Genomic DNA, 19386 nt, shown 5'->3' with positions numbered 1-19386 from the left:
GTTGCTAGCGGACATTGGTTGCCACCTATAAAGCTCAAACAGGCACACTCATTTGACATCTCCTTGTATATTAAAATCAAAATTGCAGGATTTTGGTGCCGACATATTCATTATTATTTTATCAACTTTTATTATGCAAATAAAAAATAATAAAAAAAGGATAGAACCATGAAACTAAGCATAAGCAACCCATTTGTTAACGATCGGTGATCATCAAGGAGTGATTTTTATGCATTCTTGTTTATCTCATGCATTCCTCTCGTAATTTTATCTCTTGATTTTCTTTTGAACTCTTAGTCAGAAAGGAGTACATAAATCACTTCTCTTAGAGAATGTATACAAATGATTTTAAAAATTAGACGACCTCGTTTATAGTCGCTCATTCTTAAATATGATACTAAGATTAAAATTAAAACATTAAAACCATATCCACCTTTAATCAAATTAAAAAATAATTAACCATAAACATTGATTATCAGGTGGCTAAAAGAACAAGGCTTAGAGAGTATGCTATAGAATAATCTATACTTACTGGCATGGATCAGAGCATGGGGCCATGAAGCTTCTCAGAACTCACTCTTGTTTAGAATGGCTGATGAAGAAAAGCACAAGGAAAGACAGCAATTGTTAAGCTCTTGGGCAGCTGGGTCCACATCAAGAAGACAAGGGGGAAAGAAAAACGATATACCTTGTTGCTTATCTTCTCACTATTCAATTGATAATACGGACGAAATGATACAATAATTCTAGGTTTTGTAAATTTGTATTCAAGCACATACTCTAATATAGTATAAAAATATAAAGTTGCAATAATCTGTAAAAGTTGCTGAATGTAGGATAAGAGGCTTCCTGATGTGAATCAAGTTACATAAAAAAAGGGTTGGGTTGGGCTGGGTTTACATTCAAACCAGGTTGCTATAAGTGTATCTACAAAGCCTAATTGCTCCCAAAGCATAATCAAGGTTGATCGGTCATCGGTGTATCACTCCTCTGCAAAGCCAACATTCTATTGCGCATGTACGAAGAGATGGACCTATCGCTATTCAGATTTGGCAAAGTCTCAATTTTTCAATTTCTTTTTTCGGCTTTTAGGGGATGTCTTTGAATGACTGCATAATAATTTTTGTTTGGAGTTTTGTGTTTTGTGTCACCTGCTGGTTCATTTGGTATTGGCAAAATAAGAGTTTTCCTTAAAGTGATTTTGTCTTTCCAAGTGATCCTAAAATTATTACTCTTTTTTATTGTCACGAATGGCTACGAGCAGATATTATTACTTCTTATAAGGCACCCAAGGCCTTACTTTTTTTCATTGGAACCGCTTCCAGAAGGGTGGTTTAAACTCAATGTATCGTAGAAAAGGCCCTCTTAGTTTTATTTAAGCAGGTGGTGTTCTTAGGAACTCTTTTGGAGCATGGGATGATGAGTTTTGTGTAAATCTTGGGCGTGAAGGGATTCCCAAGGGATTCTTTTTAGGCATTTTTTTGGATTACAATTTGTTTGGAATAAAGGTGTTTATTACTTTTTGGTGGGGTTTGATTCTACAATTGTTGTCTAATTAATATCACATGATGCCACTGATAATTATTCTATTGGTGAATAGATTCAAACTTGTCTTGCGATGTTATTGCGTGATTAAGAATGTAATATTCAACATATCTGTCGTGAGATGAAATTTGTTGCTGATGAGTTGATCAACCTTACCTGAGCCCTTCTCATCCTTTGTGCCCGGTTTATTTTAAGCAAGCTCCATTCTCCTACAATTAAACAATTATTATTATCTGATATTTCTGAAGTCTCTCCACCTTGCAACATTATTTTGTAATCCCCTTTTGTTGGGCTATTAGCCCCTTTGTTTAACAAGAAAAGAAAAAAGAACTACTTTATTGAAAAGATATTGTAGGAAGTGTGGCTTTATTTAATAATAGTGGGCCTATAATAACCAAGATTTGTGCATTCGGTGGTAGCTTTCTTCAACATCCTTGCGGTTTCAGAAATGTCATTGTTTATTTCATAAAAGAAATTTTCACATGTTTTGTTTAGTTTTTTACACTCTTATTTAACCTTGACAGTTGATTTGTGAAATTTATTCAATTTGATGATTATAAATATAAATAAACGTGTAATAATCACTTCCCCTCCTTAACTTGGATTCAGCTTTTCACTTTATTTGCTTCTTTCTAATTTCAGAAATTATTTACACTTATTCTCTGAAATTATCCTCTGTTTTGCACAATTTTATTAATACTTGACATTGTCAAGTTCACAACGCCCCTATCAATTTTAGAAAAGAAAAAAGAAAAAAAAATCAACAATGTGCTAATTCAGTGTGAAATGAAACACTAATGTGGTATAAATATGTAATATCCCTAGCATTACTCTTACTCAAAACGTTGAAACTGTCTACTTATTTTATAATAATTATAAGATTAACCATTTATAATTTGGTTGGTTTTCCACATAAAATATCTTTGAAGGGTAATATACAAGATAAACAATTCCGATCGTCAAACAGAAGTGAACAAAACGGAAGAAGATAAGGGATAATTTCATATTTTATCCCTCACATCCTACAGTTCCAATTGTCTCTATTTTGCATAAAAAGTCTGCTACTACTAGTGGTCCTCTCCCTCATGGTAATCTGTCACATTATTTCTGCAATACTTGTAAGTTTGCGACACAACCTTTTGTCCGTCTCAAAGCTAACAAAATAAAACCAGACAATTCACTCACAAGCGTTTAATTGTTGCCTTTGTCCGCTTTGATTTAGAAAAGGAACCGTGTCTGCGTTGTTTCTGTAATTTCACGGTATTTACTTGGCTTATTATTACGACAAAGACTTAACGAGTTTACTGATCATAATACAAAGTCATGTGAAGAAATCCGTATATGTTTCTTTGTATTAATAGTTTGGAACGCCACATTCACATTGAACTACAGAGGTCTCCCTCCACTTCATTACAAGACGAAATTAACCTAGTAAACGAGACTGCATACAGAGAGAGCAAAAGGGCAGTTCTTGATTTCCAGGTGGTTTGCAGGGCTGGTTTTATATCTCAGAGAAGCATAGGAAATCGCAAACTATCACATCACATTAATACTAATTAATTAGATTAATCCTAATTCTTTAATTATTCATCGCTAAACTCCAAAAAACTCGATACCCATTGGCCCATCTCAGACAATCAAAATTATCCTTCCCACGTTAAAAAGCTAAATAGCTTGATTCCAAAGCAAAAACAAAGAAAAAATAAAGAAAGAATATTATGATAAATGGAGATTAAAGTTAAACCCTTTAAAAACAAGAAAAATTAATAAATAAACATTTTCATTGAGAGAGAGTGGGGGAACACACCTATATTCGAGCACAAAATAAACCTACCCACAAAAACATATAGTACATTCCTTTTTTTTCTTTTTTGAGGCTCGAAATATGACAGAAATTCATTACTTTTTTCATTTTTTTTAGACATTCGGACTCCAAAGGTTCCACAAACGAGAGTTAAAGAGGCCCAACACGTCCGGCAGCACTTTCCTTGCCAAACCCCTGTGGCTGCTCGCCGCCGCCGCCCCCCTCAGAATCACAGCCATGTCATCCACCGTATCCGGCGGCGCTACCGTAACATCCACGCCCAAGTCTTCCACTTTCCCCTCATTTACTTCGACCCCTTCAGCCTTCTCAGGCGAACCCAAGAAAAGAACCTCATTTTCCGGCACCACGGCGGCACCAGAGTTTTGAACAAACTCCGGCGAAGCTGGAACGGCGTTCTCTTCCAGAAAGATTTCATTTTGGGCAGAAACATCGGCCGTAATGGGGGCGTCCCGACGGCCCTGCTTGTCTCTTCTCTTGCCTCTGCCAGCGTTCCTCTTGGGCCGCTCGCCGTTAGCCAAGTGGTCCTCGAAGGCTTCGATGGCTTGGTGGATGAGCTCGCGGTTGGGGGAAGAGTCCCACTTGAACCAGTAGCTTCTGTAGCAGTCAAAGCAGTCGCAATCGAACATTGGAGGCTGATGGGCGGCGGCGGTGCTGGCGGACTTCTTAGGACCTTTCTTGGAAGTCTTTTTCTGGGGGTCTTGTGCGGCGGGGATTGAAGACGAAGAAGTGTTGGGGGTGTTTTTCATGGAGCGGGTAATCAAGTAAGCCAGGACCTCGCGGTCCTCGAGAGAGAGGACGGAGGCTAGAGCTAGAATGGCCGCTGGGAGGAGTTGAAGAACGGAGAGAACATACCCGTCGGAGGAGGAGGAGGCGGCGGGGATGGAGGAGGAGGGAGATGGGTAGACTTTGCCCTTGTTCTTTATCTTCATGGTGTTTGATGTTTTGCCTCAGAGAGAGTGGGGAACTGCTGGTGAATAGGCAGAGGGATTTTTGGAATGGTGAAAACGAGAGAGAGAGAGAGAGAGAGAGAGAGAGAGGGGATGAATAGTGGTAGGGTTTTTATTTTTTATTTTTCGTCGGGTTTTGAAAACAGAAGGGGGATGGGGCTGTCAAAAGGCAGGACAGCAGTCGCAGTATCACGTCGAGAGCGGAGCAGAGAGAGGTCACCGTTCCTCCTTTTTCAGGTTAACTAGCTTTTCTGTACGCGCGGGGGCGCGTACCTTTTAGGCCTTTCTTATTTAGAGGAAATTACACCCATACTCTTCACTTCTTTAGTTTGCAAAATGTGATGAACTACACACCTATTTGGGTATTATTGCAAATGTTTTGTACTTGTAGTCTTGTTGCCCATGAAACCAAACATTGTACTTGCATTCTTGTTGCTCTTGAAACCCCATTTGTTGCACTACTAAGGATTGTCTTAACTCGGATCCTAATATCATATTTGGTGTAACTGCAAAATGCTGATTACCTTAATGGTTAGAATATTCTTTTTACTTCACCTTTTTTCCTTAGTGTAAATTAGTGTGATATACTGTTTGTACTTAAAAAAGTTAGGTGCCACTAAGGACTTAAAAATGGGACCAAGTTAAACTATACATGACTCTACATGCGTCAATGGATGTTCTTATCTAATCTTGTATGTAAACACATACTAAATACGAATACCTCACTAACATAGAAAATGCAATAGTTTTTCTATCTTCAATGAATAAATAAAAAAGAACATTCATCTTCGGTTAACCGTGAATTAATAATTTCGTTCTCTAATTAACCATCAACAACCAAAAAGTAAACTGTCATGCGACAACCAAAGAAAAATGGATAATTAATTGAATGCCTAAATCCTTTGTAAAATTTTGTTTGTGTGTCAACCAATTTATGGTGTCAATTAAGCAACATAACGTGCGCAATTTGAACGTTTATAACTAAAGTAAGTTGATATGGTAAAAAACACGCAAGATATATAAAATTTCTTTAAAAGCTAAAGAAACAAACTTGTTATCACATAGACGTGGAACAATATCTAGTAGTTTGCATTCTACTTAAAAATAATCAAACATATGGTCAACATTTAGTTGTAGGATGCCTTTAAGGGAAGGGGTTCCTTTTTTTTCTTTTTTTCTTTTTTATAATAAAAATGAAGATTAATTGAGAAGTTCACATCAGATTAAATTTTAACGATCTGAATTGTTTAATTTTCAAGTTGCACCTCATAGATCATTTTAACAAAATATTAGCCTATTAAAAAATATTTGAGATATATATATAATTGAGTTAAAAGAAATTGATGAATATTTTATTTTATAAGAAATAAAGAATTTTTATCATGATAATTAAATAGATAAATAATAGAATTATAAAAATAGAGATTCATTTGGAGGAGAGTATATCTCCGCGCGTGGGCTTTGTTGGCAGTTTGAATGTGGCGGAAAAGGTTTATTTCCCAATATCTGAATTTTGATTGGGGTACAATAGTCATTTAGCTCCCGATTGCAAAGATAAGAACAAGATGACAACCGACCGAAAGTACTCTGGGAAGCGGCAATTGAGGCGTACTGTGGAGTGGCTACTGAAATAACACGAGGATAAATATTATGGATTAATATTTTAATTGATAAGTCGTTGTTAGGTCTATGTTAAGAACTATTAATTCATACTAACATGTTAAGAAAAATATTAATTTGATAATTTTTAACCAATAAGAAAATCTTCCTACAATAGCCGTATGATTTAATCTCACGTATATGTTTTTTCTTGATGACAAATAAAACGTTTTCATTATTTGATACTTAGCACAAGATGTGTTTTTTTAATATTTCAACTGTTGCATCAAAATCCATATTTGTTATAGGATATAAAGTACTAAATCAGCATCGTGCTTTATTGTTACAAATATGGTTCAAGTTTTGTTATGCATACCAGATTGACTTTTTCAAAAAAGGTTAAATGTATCTTTTATGTAATATAATATTGTTATTCTATTTGTTTTCATAGTTATTATTGGTAAATTTCTCAAAATTTAAATAGTTTATAATGTTTGGTTTTTCTATGTTTAGTTTATAGGTAAAGTCTTACTAAAAACATCATCAATTAATCTAATTCTTTGAAGACAATAGATCATGCCAAAGTTTCAATACTATTTACCTTGATGCTTGATGAAAATTGAAAGGTTTTGAATCTCATTGACAAGGTTATAACTTTGATAAACGCACCACAACCTTGAAAAAAACTTCTTTCATTTTGCAATTTGCATATCCTTGTCCATTTGATATTTTGCATTTATGTACTAATGATTTTTCATTAAACCCTTATTTGGGTATGAAATACTTGAAAGACAAATGCATTTTTTGTATAAAAGTAATTTTTATGTGACAATGTGGTGTATGGATACTAGTTTTAGTATGATGCATTTCATTTGATTATTTATTGAAGTAACATATATTTTCTTTAAGAGTAACAAATTTGGTCAAATTACTTGTTAATTTTAACGAATCGAGTTTGAATCGGGTCCTTTTATGCATTAATTTTAATAAATTTGACACGACGCAATTCACTAAGATATTAAGTACATAACAAAAACGATGCCTCCTCCTCAATGCATTGTCTTTCCTACCTCTCAAATTCCATCCGTTCGACTTTACAATAAAAATCAACGGCCAATATTTTTTCTTACAGAGAATAAATAAGGATAGGTCTATAACCTAGAAAAACAAAAACATAATGGGCTTTGATGTTAACTTTTCCAAAATGATGTAAATTTTGAAGCTGCATTATCATCGACTCTAAATTCAGGATATTTCATCCCCAAGTTCTTTTTCTCTTTCTATACATCCGTGTTTTTATTTATTGATTTATTTATTTTAATTAAAAAATGAGAATAGGTACATCAAATGAATAAATCGACTACGAAATTGCAACGAGCAAGGTAAGAATCCTTGGCCCACAAGAATTTTTGTTATGCGAATGACACTGTACTTGTTGCATAGCGTTGTCTTTTCGGACTTTGTTGGATGAACTAATTACCTTACCAAAAAAGAACTACTCGCGCTCGGTCTTCACATTATGTTGTTGAAAAGGGTCTTAACTCGTCACAGATCGCTTGAACCACTAGCACTTCAAGCACTCGGTCTCCTTGTACTGAAACAGGCACTTAAAACAAAAACAAGCAATTCCGCCGGTCGATTGCAATACATTTGGAACTTTAAAATGAACTACTTTTGCATTCCAATATATCGAGGTATCTACCTCAGCAAGCGAGACAACATCAACAAAAGTTGAACAAAGCAAACTGATATAGATCAGTGATCCATGCATATAGAGGGAGTAGCAGTACATTGTATCCATGTTAAGCAGGGCAGATTTAGAGTTTTTGAGATCTGAGACTATGCTAAAAAAACGTGCCCTTATTTTATATAAAAAAATTATTTATTTTCACACGTAAGATATCGATAAAATTATACTTAGAAAAACACTTCAAACTTAATAATTTAGAAACACAAAAAACTAATTTATTTTGTATCGTGAGAAGGAAACAAAAAAATTTGGGTTTGCAAGTAGATAGACATAAATTTTGTTTTCCATCTGAACTTTTAAAGTGTTTTTGTGTAAATCGCGATGTGTTTTTTCTTATTTACTAACCTTGTCAATATGTGACTAAAAAATTAATGATGTTTTTAAATCTTTAATTGATATGTATAAGTAATAAATTGATACTAAATTAAACTTTTTGATGACACGTCATATGTTTTGTAAATTTGGTCTAAAAATTTGGTCAACGCATTACTCTTTGTCGAAGATTAGACTTGATTTGAAACAAATGTTTAAAAATAACAACCAACATAGCTACTAACTACTAATTAAAAATAAATTAACAACCAAACAAAAATTCTTAAAAATTGAAAATAATAAACATGCACTTAGCATTTCAAAGTTAAAGAAATTTGTAAAAATTAAAAAATAAATAAGCACAAACGGTATTTTAAACCCAAAGCACTCTCTTCAATTTCAAACAACAAAACCACCCATTCTAGTTTAATTTCTTGGTCATTGAATCAAATTTTATAAATTTATACTCTTATAAAAAGATATATAAATATACTATCCTAATAATGTTGATGCCCCCAATTATTTTAGACCCGAACGGCCGTCCTGCCAGCACTCAACGCGGCCCGCCCCTGATGTTAAGGAAAACCGAACATCGTAGTATATAATATATATGGCACCAAACCCGAAATCAATCACTTTTCTTATTTGCAAATGGTTCCGGCTTATTTGCTGCGGCGGAGCGCTTGTCCTCTACCATCTTGGCCCCAACTTCATCCCTCTCCCTGAAGTACCTCTCAAACGCCCTCGGAAGGAATCGAGGGATCAAAAACCCGAACAGGTTGATCGAGAAATATAAGAAATTGGCTACAGCCAGGCTTCTCCCAAACCAAAACCATGCAACATCCTACAACAAGTGCCCCAACATAACATCAATCAGTAGACACTAGCCAAAGCACAAAGTAAGAAAATTAATGAAGAAGCAAATTTCCAAAACAACAGAAAAACCTATGTGGAGGTGTTCCTCCTACGTGCACTCATACTGGAACCACATTTTGAGCTCGTGCCATCATTTAACCGTCATGTTTCTTTTAATTACTACAATTGGCACGTAGCATGAACATACCACAGAAGTTTTTCTCCCAAAACACAAGCAATATAATAATTACCTTAAACTGTGCATTGGCAGGCAGAGTTTTGTTAAGCCAAACATCTTTCATCCAATCAAGGACGACAAAGATCCTCCTGACAGTGTAAAGCAATGGGACCAATGCCCTCACCGGCGCTGAAAATAGCGACAACCCGCTAATCACATTCTCAGTCAGAATCTGACACGAGAGCAAGAACAAGTGAGGCGTTGCAGAGCGGACAGCATGCTCATCGCCCCTCGCAAAGCCACCCAACACGTATGCAAGCGGCAAGAACAGCCCAACTGTGGTTCCCACAATCACATAGAACCTGAAGAATCTGCTGCCATGGAAAATCTCCTGTGACCCAGTGCTGACAGCGCCGTGGGAAGGGAACGCCAAACGTGACAGGGCTAAAAGGTATGCGGTGGCAAAAGCCGGGAAGATCAAATCAAAAAGCGGGACAAGGCCACTGGCCGAGAAAACCATGATGAAGGCCACGAGTTGGAGCTCTATTACTCGCAGTGAGCCCATTACACCGCCTACTGCAGGCTGCTGGTGCCGTTGGCGGCGGAGCGGTTTCTGTTGGGGTTTGGATCCTGGGGTTGTGGTGGTTGTGTCGGGCTCCGATCTAGGAGCCACGGCAAGAGATACACCTGACATGTCTTCTTTTTTCAGATGTTTAAATATTTTGGTCTCAGAGGGTGACTGAATGGGTATTAATCAAACTAGCTAGATAATATAAGTATTTAGTTAGTGAGTTCCTGATCGTACAGAACCTGAAAAGTAAAAACAAACACAAACAAAATAGAATCAAATCATCTGAATCAAACAAATCCAACATGAAAGAGAATTGGCTATATATTAATTATTACCAATTGGAACTGTTCCAACAAGGATATAACTTGGTTAATCTGAATCATATTTTTTTCAAAATAAAAGATTTAACTCGATTAATCATTGATCTAACAAAAAATCTTGATTAAGCGTTAATGTTTGATTGGATCCAATAAGCAAAAGAAAGCAAATGAAATGCCACAAGCAAATTAACTGGCCACAACAAATATTAATGAAAATTATTCAAATTAATTGAAACTTACTCTGAGAGAGAGAGAGAGAGAGAGAAATCTTTCTGTACGTGTGATGAGTGAGAAGGGAAGCAAATGAAATGATTCATTCAAAAGCCAAAACGAAAGGGTCTCCGAATGAAAAGACGAAGGAAACGGTGAGAGCAATCATGTGAAATATTACAAGGCCGGGTCACTGCAGAATATCCTCCTGTGTTTTTACGTGTAGTAACCCCCTAACGACACTTGGCTGCATGCCAACGTGGAAAGGTGCCGGAGCAACACGTGTCGAGCAACACGGTCTTCTTATTTTTTCGTACCATAGTGGAGGCCCAAACTAGCAATTCTTTGACAACCCAAACTAATAATTAGCTGGATTAATTCATTTTTGGCCCACAAACCGTCGGTTTCAAATTTGACCCGTTGCAAGTCTAAAGCCTAGCCGGAGCAAATCAAATCTTCTGCACCAAAAAAGAATGTGGCAATTTCTGTCCTCCTAATTAGCAATTGACTGATAATAAAATTAAGAAAAATTAAGTTTATAAACACGTGTCAGTCACTAAATAGACCACAAAGAGATCACACTTATTTTGGAGGGCACAAGATGTGATCTCCTAGCAGAGATTCTTCTTCAATTCAAGCAGGTGCAATTTTTAAATGCTAGCAAGCCTAATTGATTGCTTAGAGAAATTTTCGTTTTCAATAACAACAAATGAATACATACAGAATTACAGACGGTACCATAAAACTGTATAAGATAAATGCCAGATTAAGAGAAGAAATTTAGGGTGAGATATCGAGGATTTATGAAACCATGAACACTTTTTGTAAATTGGTAAAGAAAACAAGTTCTCTTCTCAAAATGAAGAAAACAAATTATTGGAAATACGAGCGACTTCCCTCAGAAGATGATGAGGTGTCGTGATAATGCTAATTAATTTTGCCATTAAGATTAGTGCTCGAATTGGAATTTAGAAAGTTCATCATTTTACTGTTGATATTTTATGGATGCATGTATGACGAATATATTTAACTTTGAATCACAAACTTTTTTCCGTTTGCTGTTTCTTTACTGACAGGTGCATGCTGTGTTAAAATTTAAGAAACCCTGTGACAACTGTGTGAAGAATGTCAAGAGATGGGGCAAGAAAATGGAAGGTGTGTAAATTCCTATTTAGAAATTTCCGTATACATATTTAGAAAATTTCCCAACTTATTGTGAAACTTTTTGTATGCTAGGGTTTATTGTGGTCAGTGAGGACCAGTTACAAGTGGTAGTGAAGGGAACTTTTGACTATGAACAATTTGAAAAATACGTGTCTGATAAAATGAAGAAACAGGAGCATCAAAACATAGCTTCCATAACTAAAGACGACCAAGAAGATGATGATCGAGCTAGCGAAGCTGATTCAAGTGATCATGAACATGAATAGTAGATTAATTCATTCGTACAAATAATGTTTATTTATTCTTACAAATAATGCGTATTTATTTATTTAGTTGAGGTTATGGTATAGTGTTAGTATTAGAAGTTTAGTGACATTCCTCTTCATTTATAACTTGTAGGTCTTAGATTTGATTCTTGTAAAAGACGAGTTCGATATCAATTTGTTATGATTGGTCATTGTGTGGTTTAGTCTCAATCCCCCATCCCTTATTGCAAATATATTGTTGTAAAAATTGAGAGAATCTTTTAAATACCTGATTTTATTTTTATTCTTTTGTTGTGTAATATTGTATGAAAATTATGAATTAATGCACGCATATACTGGCTAATCATTTCAGGCTTATAGGAGAAGATTTGAAGGAATCGGACGATTAATTCTTGTGTTTTTTTTTTTGGGAAACTAGAAGTGTATTACCAGGGCAAAGATGTCAGCGAGGTACAAGGAAAGCCTACACCGAGGCCAACAAACAGCAAAGCAACAAAAAACAAAGCAGTGAAGGGGATAAGGAGAAAGACACTAGAACTGTGTTCAAGTGTCACGCCTACAACTGCCACCATAGATCAATGGGAACAAGGTAAGCCATCTTTATTGAGTACATGAACCAACGTTGATGGAGGTCTACTGACCCAAGTAATACTGCACATCTTCGTACTACTGTGCGATGCTAACGTATCCGCCGCCATATTGGTTGACCTTGGAAGCCAAGACCAGCGACAGTCCTGAAGGGACTTCCTGAACCGTTTAACAACTGTTAAGGTAGGAAAGGCCTCCCATCTGCCAGTTTCCAACGAAGTTGATAAAGATGAAATCATATCCTTCGAATCAGACTCTATGATGACGCAACAATGCCCCAAAGCCGCAGCAAATTCACACCCTCTCAAAATAGCCAAAGCTTCGGCCGTGGCTGCATTAGGAGCCTGGACCTCAGACTTCATCGCAGCCACAAACCTACCCCTCTTACGCCTAATCACAATCCTGACAAAACTAGATAGAGAAAATGTAGACCAGCTAGCATCCACATTCACTTTGAGGAAAGGGAATGAAGGGGGAGCTTGGAGGGAAAGAGAATGAGCACCAGTCACGCCGAGGAACACTCCAACGGAAGTTGAAATGGCAAGAATAACCTGGGTAGGATTTATAGGAGATTGATTGGACTATAAAATTGCATTGGCTTTCCAAATATGCCAACACGTAAATGCGACATGAGAAAGCAAAATACCCTGCTCCTCCTTAGACCCAAACCTCCGAGTAGCAATGGAATGAAACCAATCCATCCATGAATAGATCATTCGTCTATCAACTTTGTAATTTAGAATGCCACCAAACCAAATAGTCTCCACCCAAGGGCATAACAAGAATAGATACTCAAGAGACTCCTCCTGATCGTTGCATATCGGACACATAGGTGATGGGACAATTTTACGTAAAAATAGATTCTCCAACATAGCCAGAGCACGATAAGCAATCTGCCACATAAAATTACGAAGTTTAGGCGGAGTTCTCAACTTTCGAATAAGCTGCCAAACCTGTTTCGATATAGAGGAGGAAGACGATATAGAGGAGGAAGAGGATGGTCGGATATCCACCGGGGAACCCTGCAAAGATCGAGCCCAATGATAGCTAGACTTGACCACAGACAACCCATTCTTGGTAGAAGGCCAAACAAGGCGATCATGTCTCTGAGGATCCCCAATGGGTGTCTCTAAGATAGCATTCCACTCATCCGCCGACAAGAATGGTTAAAGAAAACTTAAATCCCATGAGCAGGGAGAAAAACACATGAGAGACGCCACCCATGTATCCCTAGTCATGGACACCGCTCCGGGCATAGGATGACCCAACAAAAGGGAGGGCAGCCAACGATCCACCCATAGACGGACAATACAGCCATCCATTATTTGCCAGTCTGACCCCTTCATCAACAGATTTCTACCCACCAAAAGACTATTCCAAGCTCAAGAGGCCCTACTTGTAATACCCTGTATTTAAAAAAAAAAAAGATTATATATGTGTGAAGTTATTTTATGTAATAATTTTATGGGTAAATTACATAAAACTACCTCAACTATTGGGTCAGTCACAGTTTTATACCTCATCTTTAGAAAATTTCAATGTCATACCTTATTTATGAATTTGTTACAATTTCATACCTTCCATCAGTTTGTCTGTCAATTCTTCCTTTATATAGTGACGTGGCTTGAAACGAGCCCACTCTCTATTAAAAAATTAATAAAAAAATAAAAAAATAAATTAAATATTAAAAACTAAAATAATAAAATCATTTAATTTTTTTTTTTTTGCATGAGGGACCCCACTCCTTATCCCCCTCACTCTTTCTTCCCCATCCACCAGTGTTGCCCTAACCTTCCTTCAACGCCAAAACCAAAACCCCCCACCACCCTCTATTCCTCCATCTCCACCTTCCTTCCTTGGCGTTCATCCCCCTCCCTACCACTAACCCATCTTCAACCCATTTTTTTTTAAAGAATACTTAGCAAATCCCTAACCTTTTCAGATCCATAACCTTTTGAAATTTGAAAACAAAGCAAACATGTGATGTGAATAGAATTGTGCACTAAGTTTTGAAAAATTAACGAAACTGCAATTTCCAAACAAGAAACAGTTGCATCCTCTCCTGGAGAATGTGGTCTGATGCATCACCCTCTAAATCCATAAGGTCAGTTGTAGCTGCAACGCGAACGAGAGTGAAGAAGCTAGTTGGAAACTAGGCTCTCAGCCTTATTGAGAAGATTGATCAGGGACTTGACTGTAGAGGCTAGGCTTGACCTGAAGAAAAAGCTTGAGATCTTTGCCGATGGTAAGGATCTGAATGTTGTGGTCGAAGCAGAAGACCTGGACACGGCTGCCGGAGTTACTGGTGTTGAAGGATACGGTTTATGAGATATTGGAATGTAGCTTGCGTGGGAGCTGGTTACTCAAATTACTGCCGACAGCGCGATGATGATGATGGGGAGCGTGACGCGCAAGTGTTCGTGCTGGTAAAATTTGACAACGCGATGGTGAATATGCGGAGCTCGCTGAGGTTTTCAATCTACGACAACGGGGAGGAAGATGGAGGGGAGGTGTGGCGGCATATAGATTTGGAAGGGTAGGAACAGAGGATAAGAGGTTGAAGATGAGTAAAGTGGTAGAGGTGAGGCCCATTGCTCTTTAAAGAATTTTTTTATCTTATTTTTTTATTTTATTTTATTTAATTTTTTTTTATAGATTAACATTTCTTAATATTTAGTTTTTAATATTTAATTAATTTTTAATAGAGAGTGGGCTCTGTCTCAAGCCACGTCACTATTTAACGGAATAATTGACAGACAAACTGACGGAAGGTATGAAATTGTAACAAATTCGTAGATGAGGTATGACATTGAAATTTTTTAAAGATGAGATATGAAAATGTGACTGACCCAATTGTTGAGGTAGTTTTATGTAATTTACCCTAATTTTATTGGGTTTCTTTTTATATGCTATGTGTACAAGAACTTATACTTTTGATATGTATACTAGTGTCAACGTTATTTCATTTTGCTACAAGATTATTTCAAAAACTAGTTAGTATTATTTCATGTTCATATGTAATTAGAGATATTTTTAGTTTGAATTGGAGAAGAAGATTATGATGAGTTTGGCTTGATTTTTTCTCACAAAGGGCCGAGAATTTGAGGTTGGACTAAATGAGCAGTTTTGTCTTGATATTTTCTCTCAAATACGAGGTGGAAAGTTTGTAATCATTACGAGTTAATGATTTGGTGATTATTCACCACTCTGAATGTGGAGGTGGGAAGTCTATAGCATGTATACGTTGGCTAATTAGCATGCATGAGGCAATATTTTGTGGTATTATGAGTGCTTACTCACTAGCTTAGGGGAATCTCAATCATTTGAAAATATTCTTTCTTCAATATTACTCAACCAAGCTTCCAAATACTCCAATGAGATTGGAGCTTTTACCAAACTCCATTTGTATGCCTATTGATTGTAGACTTATCCATGTGTTTTGATCTAGGAATAAAACTTAAGCTAAAGCTCAACATGGCCTTAGATGCTTGCATCTCACTTGCATGATATTGATTAACTTAACACATGTCTCTTTGCCATTTGAACACATACCATTATCAATGATTAGGTTAACATTTGGTGTGTTTCTATTGGAACACATAATAGGGCTAATGATTAGCTTAACATTTGTTTTCTTTCTATTGGACCACATATCATGGTTAATGATTGGTGATGATTCATCCCCCAAATTTGGAGAGGTGGGATTCTATATCCCTTAGAGTTTGGACGAGGCCTTTATGTATTTGTCCACATGCATTGTAATGATGATCAATTACTAATGTTTCCAATGATTGATGTCCGAGTGTTACAAAACAAGTGAAACGTGTCCTTAAAGGCTTAATTGAGGATTCCATTTCTTTCTCCATAAAGGCAGAGGGAGGAAAGAACATGAGGAGGAACACACACCAGCAAGAACCTAACAACAACAAGAAAGATCTCTCATTCTCAGACCAATCTCCCCACCATCCTTTTCTTTTACCTTATGTAAAGGCTCTAGGCCATCTTCATTGTATTTTGTAAATCTCTCTTACATAGTGAAAACACAAATGCATATGCAACTCTAGTGGGCGTAGCCGATTTGGTGAACTACTTAAATCTTTGTGTTCATTATTATAGTATTTGCAATCTTTCATCTTAATCTTGAAGACAATTCTTCACTTCAAATTCCAAACCAAAATTAAGAGAAGGAGGAGGAGGGGGGTCGATTTGTAGAAAAGAAAATTTGAAAGAAAATGATTAAGCAGTGGTTCTTAAGGGAATAAAAAGGAGAAACAAAAAGATGATAAAGAGACATTAAAGGGTAGAGTGTTGTGTGGGAGGAAGAGGAGAGTCAGGTGATCAAGTTTGTGGGTGAGAAAATTGAGGAAATGAGATAAGAAGAAGTAGAAGTGGTGGGTTGAAATAAAAATAAAAGATGAGGTTTGGAAGGGGAAAAGCTATAAGTAGAGTTTCATGCCTTGTTGCTTTTGAGATATTTATTTCACTTTCAATTTTCTTCACTAACATGGACGTCTAATTCTTGTCTAAATAATAACAGGTACCAGCCAAACAAAAGTGAACAAGACGATGGTAATTTCTATAGAGTGGTAAATGATCAATATTTTAAATGATAGTATCAAACATTATTACATTGGTTTCAAAATTAGTTTGATCTATGCTTATATTTATATATGGCGAGTAAGTAACTATTAATCTTTATGTGCAGTACATATACATATGCATTGCAAGGCAAGAAAAAGAGTTGTGTTGTGTCAAGTGCTCACTTTTGTAAAGTGTTTGAGTTGTGAGAATATTCAAGGGCTGAAGTTTGCCTTGAATATAAAATAATGAACCTTGTATACGTTAGGCGTTGGAGGAAGGGCTTGAGTATACAACTGGTTGGTTATAAAATAATGAAATCTTGTATATGTCAGGCATCGGGGGAAGGGCTCGAATATACAATTGGGCGTAAGGGGAAGTGCCTATATAATAAAGTGGAAACTAAGAATTTAACTACAAAAAGTTGGGTTTAAGGGATGAACGGGAGTTAACTCATATTCTAAGGTATTCGAAGCCAAGTGGTATAAGCATGGTATGGGACGTGCAGGCTTGGGTGCCTTAGGTATGTGTTAGCAGGATTAGAAGGGAGTGAGTACATTCATCCATCTCATTTGCATATATTTCATGCATTTGAAAGAATTGTTACAATTTAATTATTATCTAATTGGTAGTTTTTGTTGTAAATTAATTTGTGCACTATTGTTGTTTCGTTGCGTATTTGAAATTTTTTATGTAAGATTTTGTGGATGTATGGTGTAATCGTTATAATTTTATTTTATTTTCCACCATATCCTGGTTGTGGAATTGATTTCTATAGCTAAGATATGGCTCACACCCTAGCTTGTGAATAGTCTTTATTCGCGGGTCGGGGCATGACATTACTTTCACGTTTAGCATCAAAGAAAGAACAATGCGGAAAGTACCAAGCTTTGAGGACCAAGGCCCATAGAGAGTTCAGGTTTTGAATCAGTCGCCAACATTGTTTCGCAAGTAAGGCATCATTAAAATCATTAAAGTTTTTGAATCCTATACCTTTTTCCTGCTTCGAGAGACCCAAAGTGTTTTTAGACACCCAGTGAATTTTCCAAGCCTCACCAACCTTCCCCCACTAGAATCCAGATATCAGAGAATCCAACTCATTGCACACCACTACCGGGAACTTAAATATATTCATAGGGTAAATAGGAATCGCTTGGGCAACCGCTTTAATTAATACCTCTTTACCCACTTGAGAGATAGTGCTTTGTGTCCACCCTTGTATTTTCGGCAAAACTCAACCCTTAACAAAAGCCAAACCTTGCCGCTTTGATCTACCCCACATAGCAGGAACACCAAGGTAGGTGCCCGGATCCGAAACCACCTACATATTGAGAATTTGTCCCACTTCCGTCAACACTGTTGATGAGTATTAGAACCAAAAAACACATACGATTTTTGTAGATTTACAGCTTGGCCTGACGTAGCACAATAATCTTCAATAATTTTGACCAAATGGCAACAATTCGATTTAGCGGCCTTCAAAAATAGAAGTGTATCATCAGCAAAGAAAATATGAGATTACCAGAGCATGTTGGTTCATCTTTACCCCATCCAGATACTTCCACTCCACCGCCAATTGAAGCATCCTAGATAGAACATCACTGACCAATAGAGACAAATAAGGAGATAAATGATCCCCTTGTCGTAAACCTCTTGAAGGAGCAAACTTGTTCCCCAGTTGGTTGTTAATAAGTATCGTAAAGGTAACCGAGCTCACACACCCCATGATAATTTTTCGCCAACGAACCCTATCTTCTCCATCACCACATCAAGGAAATCCCACTCCACCCGATCATACGTTTTATGCATATCTAACTTGATTCCAAGCTCAAACTTACTATTAGCTTTTCGAAGTTTTAAGAAATGGAAGAGTTTATGGGCAATCCCAACATTATCTTGAATTTGGCGACCCCCAACAAAAGCATTCTGCATGGGAGAAATGAGATTGGGAAGTAGCAGCTTCAACCTATTCGCCAAAACCTTGGCCAAGATCTTATAAGAATAATTACATAAGTTAATCAGTCAAAACTGAGAAACAGATTATGGATTGGGAACTTTGGAAATTAGTACAATATGAGTGGCATTTAGTCAGTTAAGATTAACCTCTCGAAATTCCAACATCCGAACTAGAGCATGAACATCCTCCCTAATAGTTTCCCAAAAAGAATGATAGAATACACCTTGAAAACCATCGGGTCCCAGCGCCTTAAGACCGCCCATTTGCATCGTTGCTTCTTGAATCTCAACATCTAATAATGAAGACAACGAGGACTTATTCATAGTATCAGAAATGAAAGTAGGTATGCACTCCAAAATAGATCCCCATGTTCTGCTCCCCACAGAAGTAAAAAGATTGAGAACATAGTCATCGATCAGATTCTTTATCCTTTTCGGCCGTTCCTCCCAACAACCATTATCTTGTTTAAGTTTCAACACATGATTTCTTCGCCGTCGTTGCATGGTGGATTGATGAAAAAACTTGGTGTTCACATCACCTTCCTTTAGCCATTTAACCTGTGACCTTTGTTGCCAAACACTTTTCTCCTGTGCTAATAACTTATCCATCAATTGCGCCTTATCATGAATCTCATCAACATGTGCACCCCAATTTTTTTTGAAGCTCACCAAGCTCGGATGTCAGCTTCTCAATTTCCTGCTCCCGCTGTTTGAATGTGCGT

At 36.8% G+C, this 19386-nt stretch overlaps 2 protein-coding genes across 2 annotated transcripts; both read right to left on the bottom strand.

Moving 5' to 3' along the window:
- Positions 1 to 3308: 3308 nt before the first annotated feature.
- On the bottom strand, positions 3309 to 4764 carry LOC137738220 (uncharacterized). The gene has a single exon (XM_068477853.2). It carries the CDS (start codon positions 4297 to 4299, stop codon positions 3463 to 3465), a length of 837 nt encoding a protein of 278 aa, XP_068333954.2. The 5' UTR covers positions 4300 to 4764; the 3' UTR covers positions 3309 to 3462.
- A 3511-nt stretch (positions 4765 to 8275) lies between these two features.
- On the bottom strand, positions 8276 to 10257 carry LOC137736255 (uncharacterized). The gene is made up of 3 exons (XM_068475559.2): positions 10143 to 10257; positions 9085 to 9821; positions 8276 to 8822 (listed from the first exon to the last, which is right to left on the bottom strand). The coding sequence occupies exons 2-3, from the start codon at positions 9703 to 9705 to the stop codon at positions 8607 to 8609; spliced, it is 837 nt and encodes a 278-aa protein (XP_068331660.1). The 5' UTR covers positions 9706 to 9821; positions 10143 to 10257; the 3' UTR covers positions 8276 to 8606.
- Positions 10258 to 19386: the final 9129 nt, after the last annotated feature.

The sequence above is a fragment of the Pyrus communis genome, chromosome 13, assembly GCF_041283825.1.
Source record: "Pyrus communis isolate YQ-2024b chromosome 13, ASM4128382v1, whole genome shotgun sequence".
Classification (NCBI taxonomy): domain Eukaryota; kingdom Viridiplantae; phylum Streptophyta; class Magnoliopsida; order Rosales; family Rosaceae; genus Pyrus; species Pyrus communis.
The sequence above is the reverse complement of the archived record's forward strand: the minus strand, read 5'-3'. Positions and strand labels throughout refer to the sequence as shown.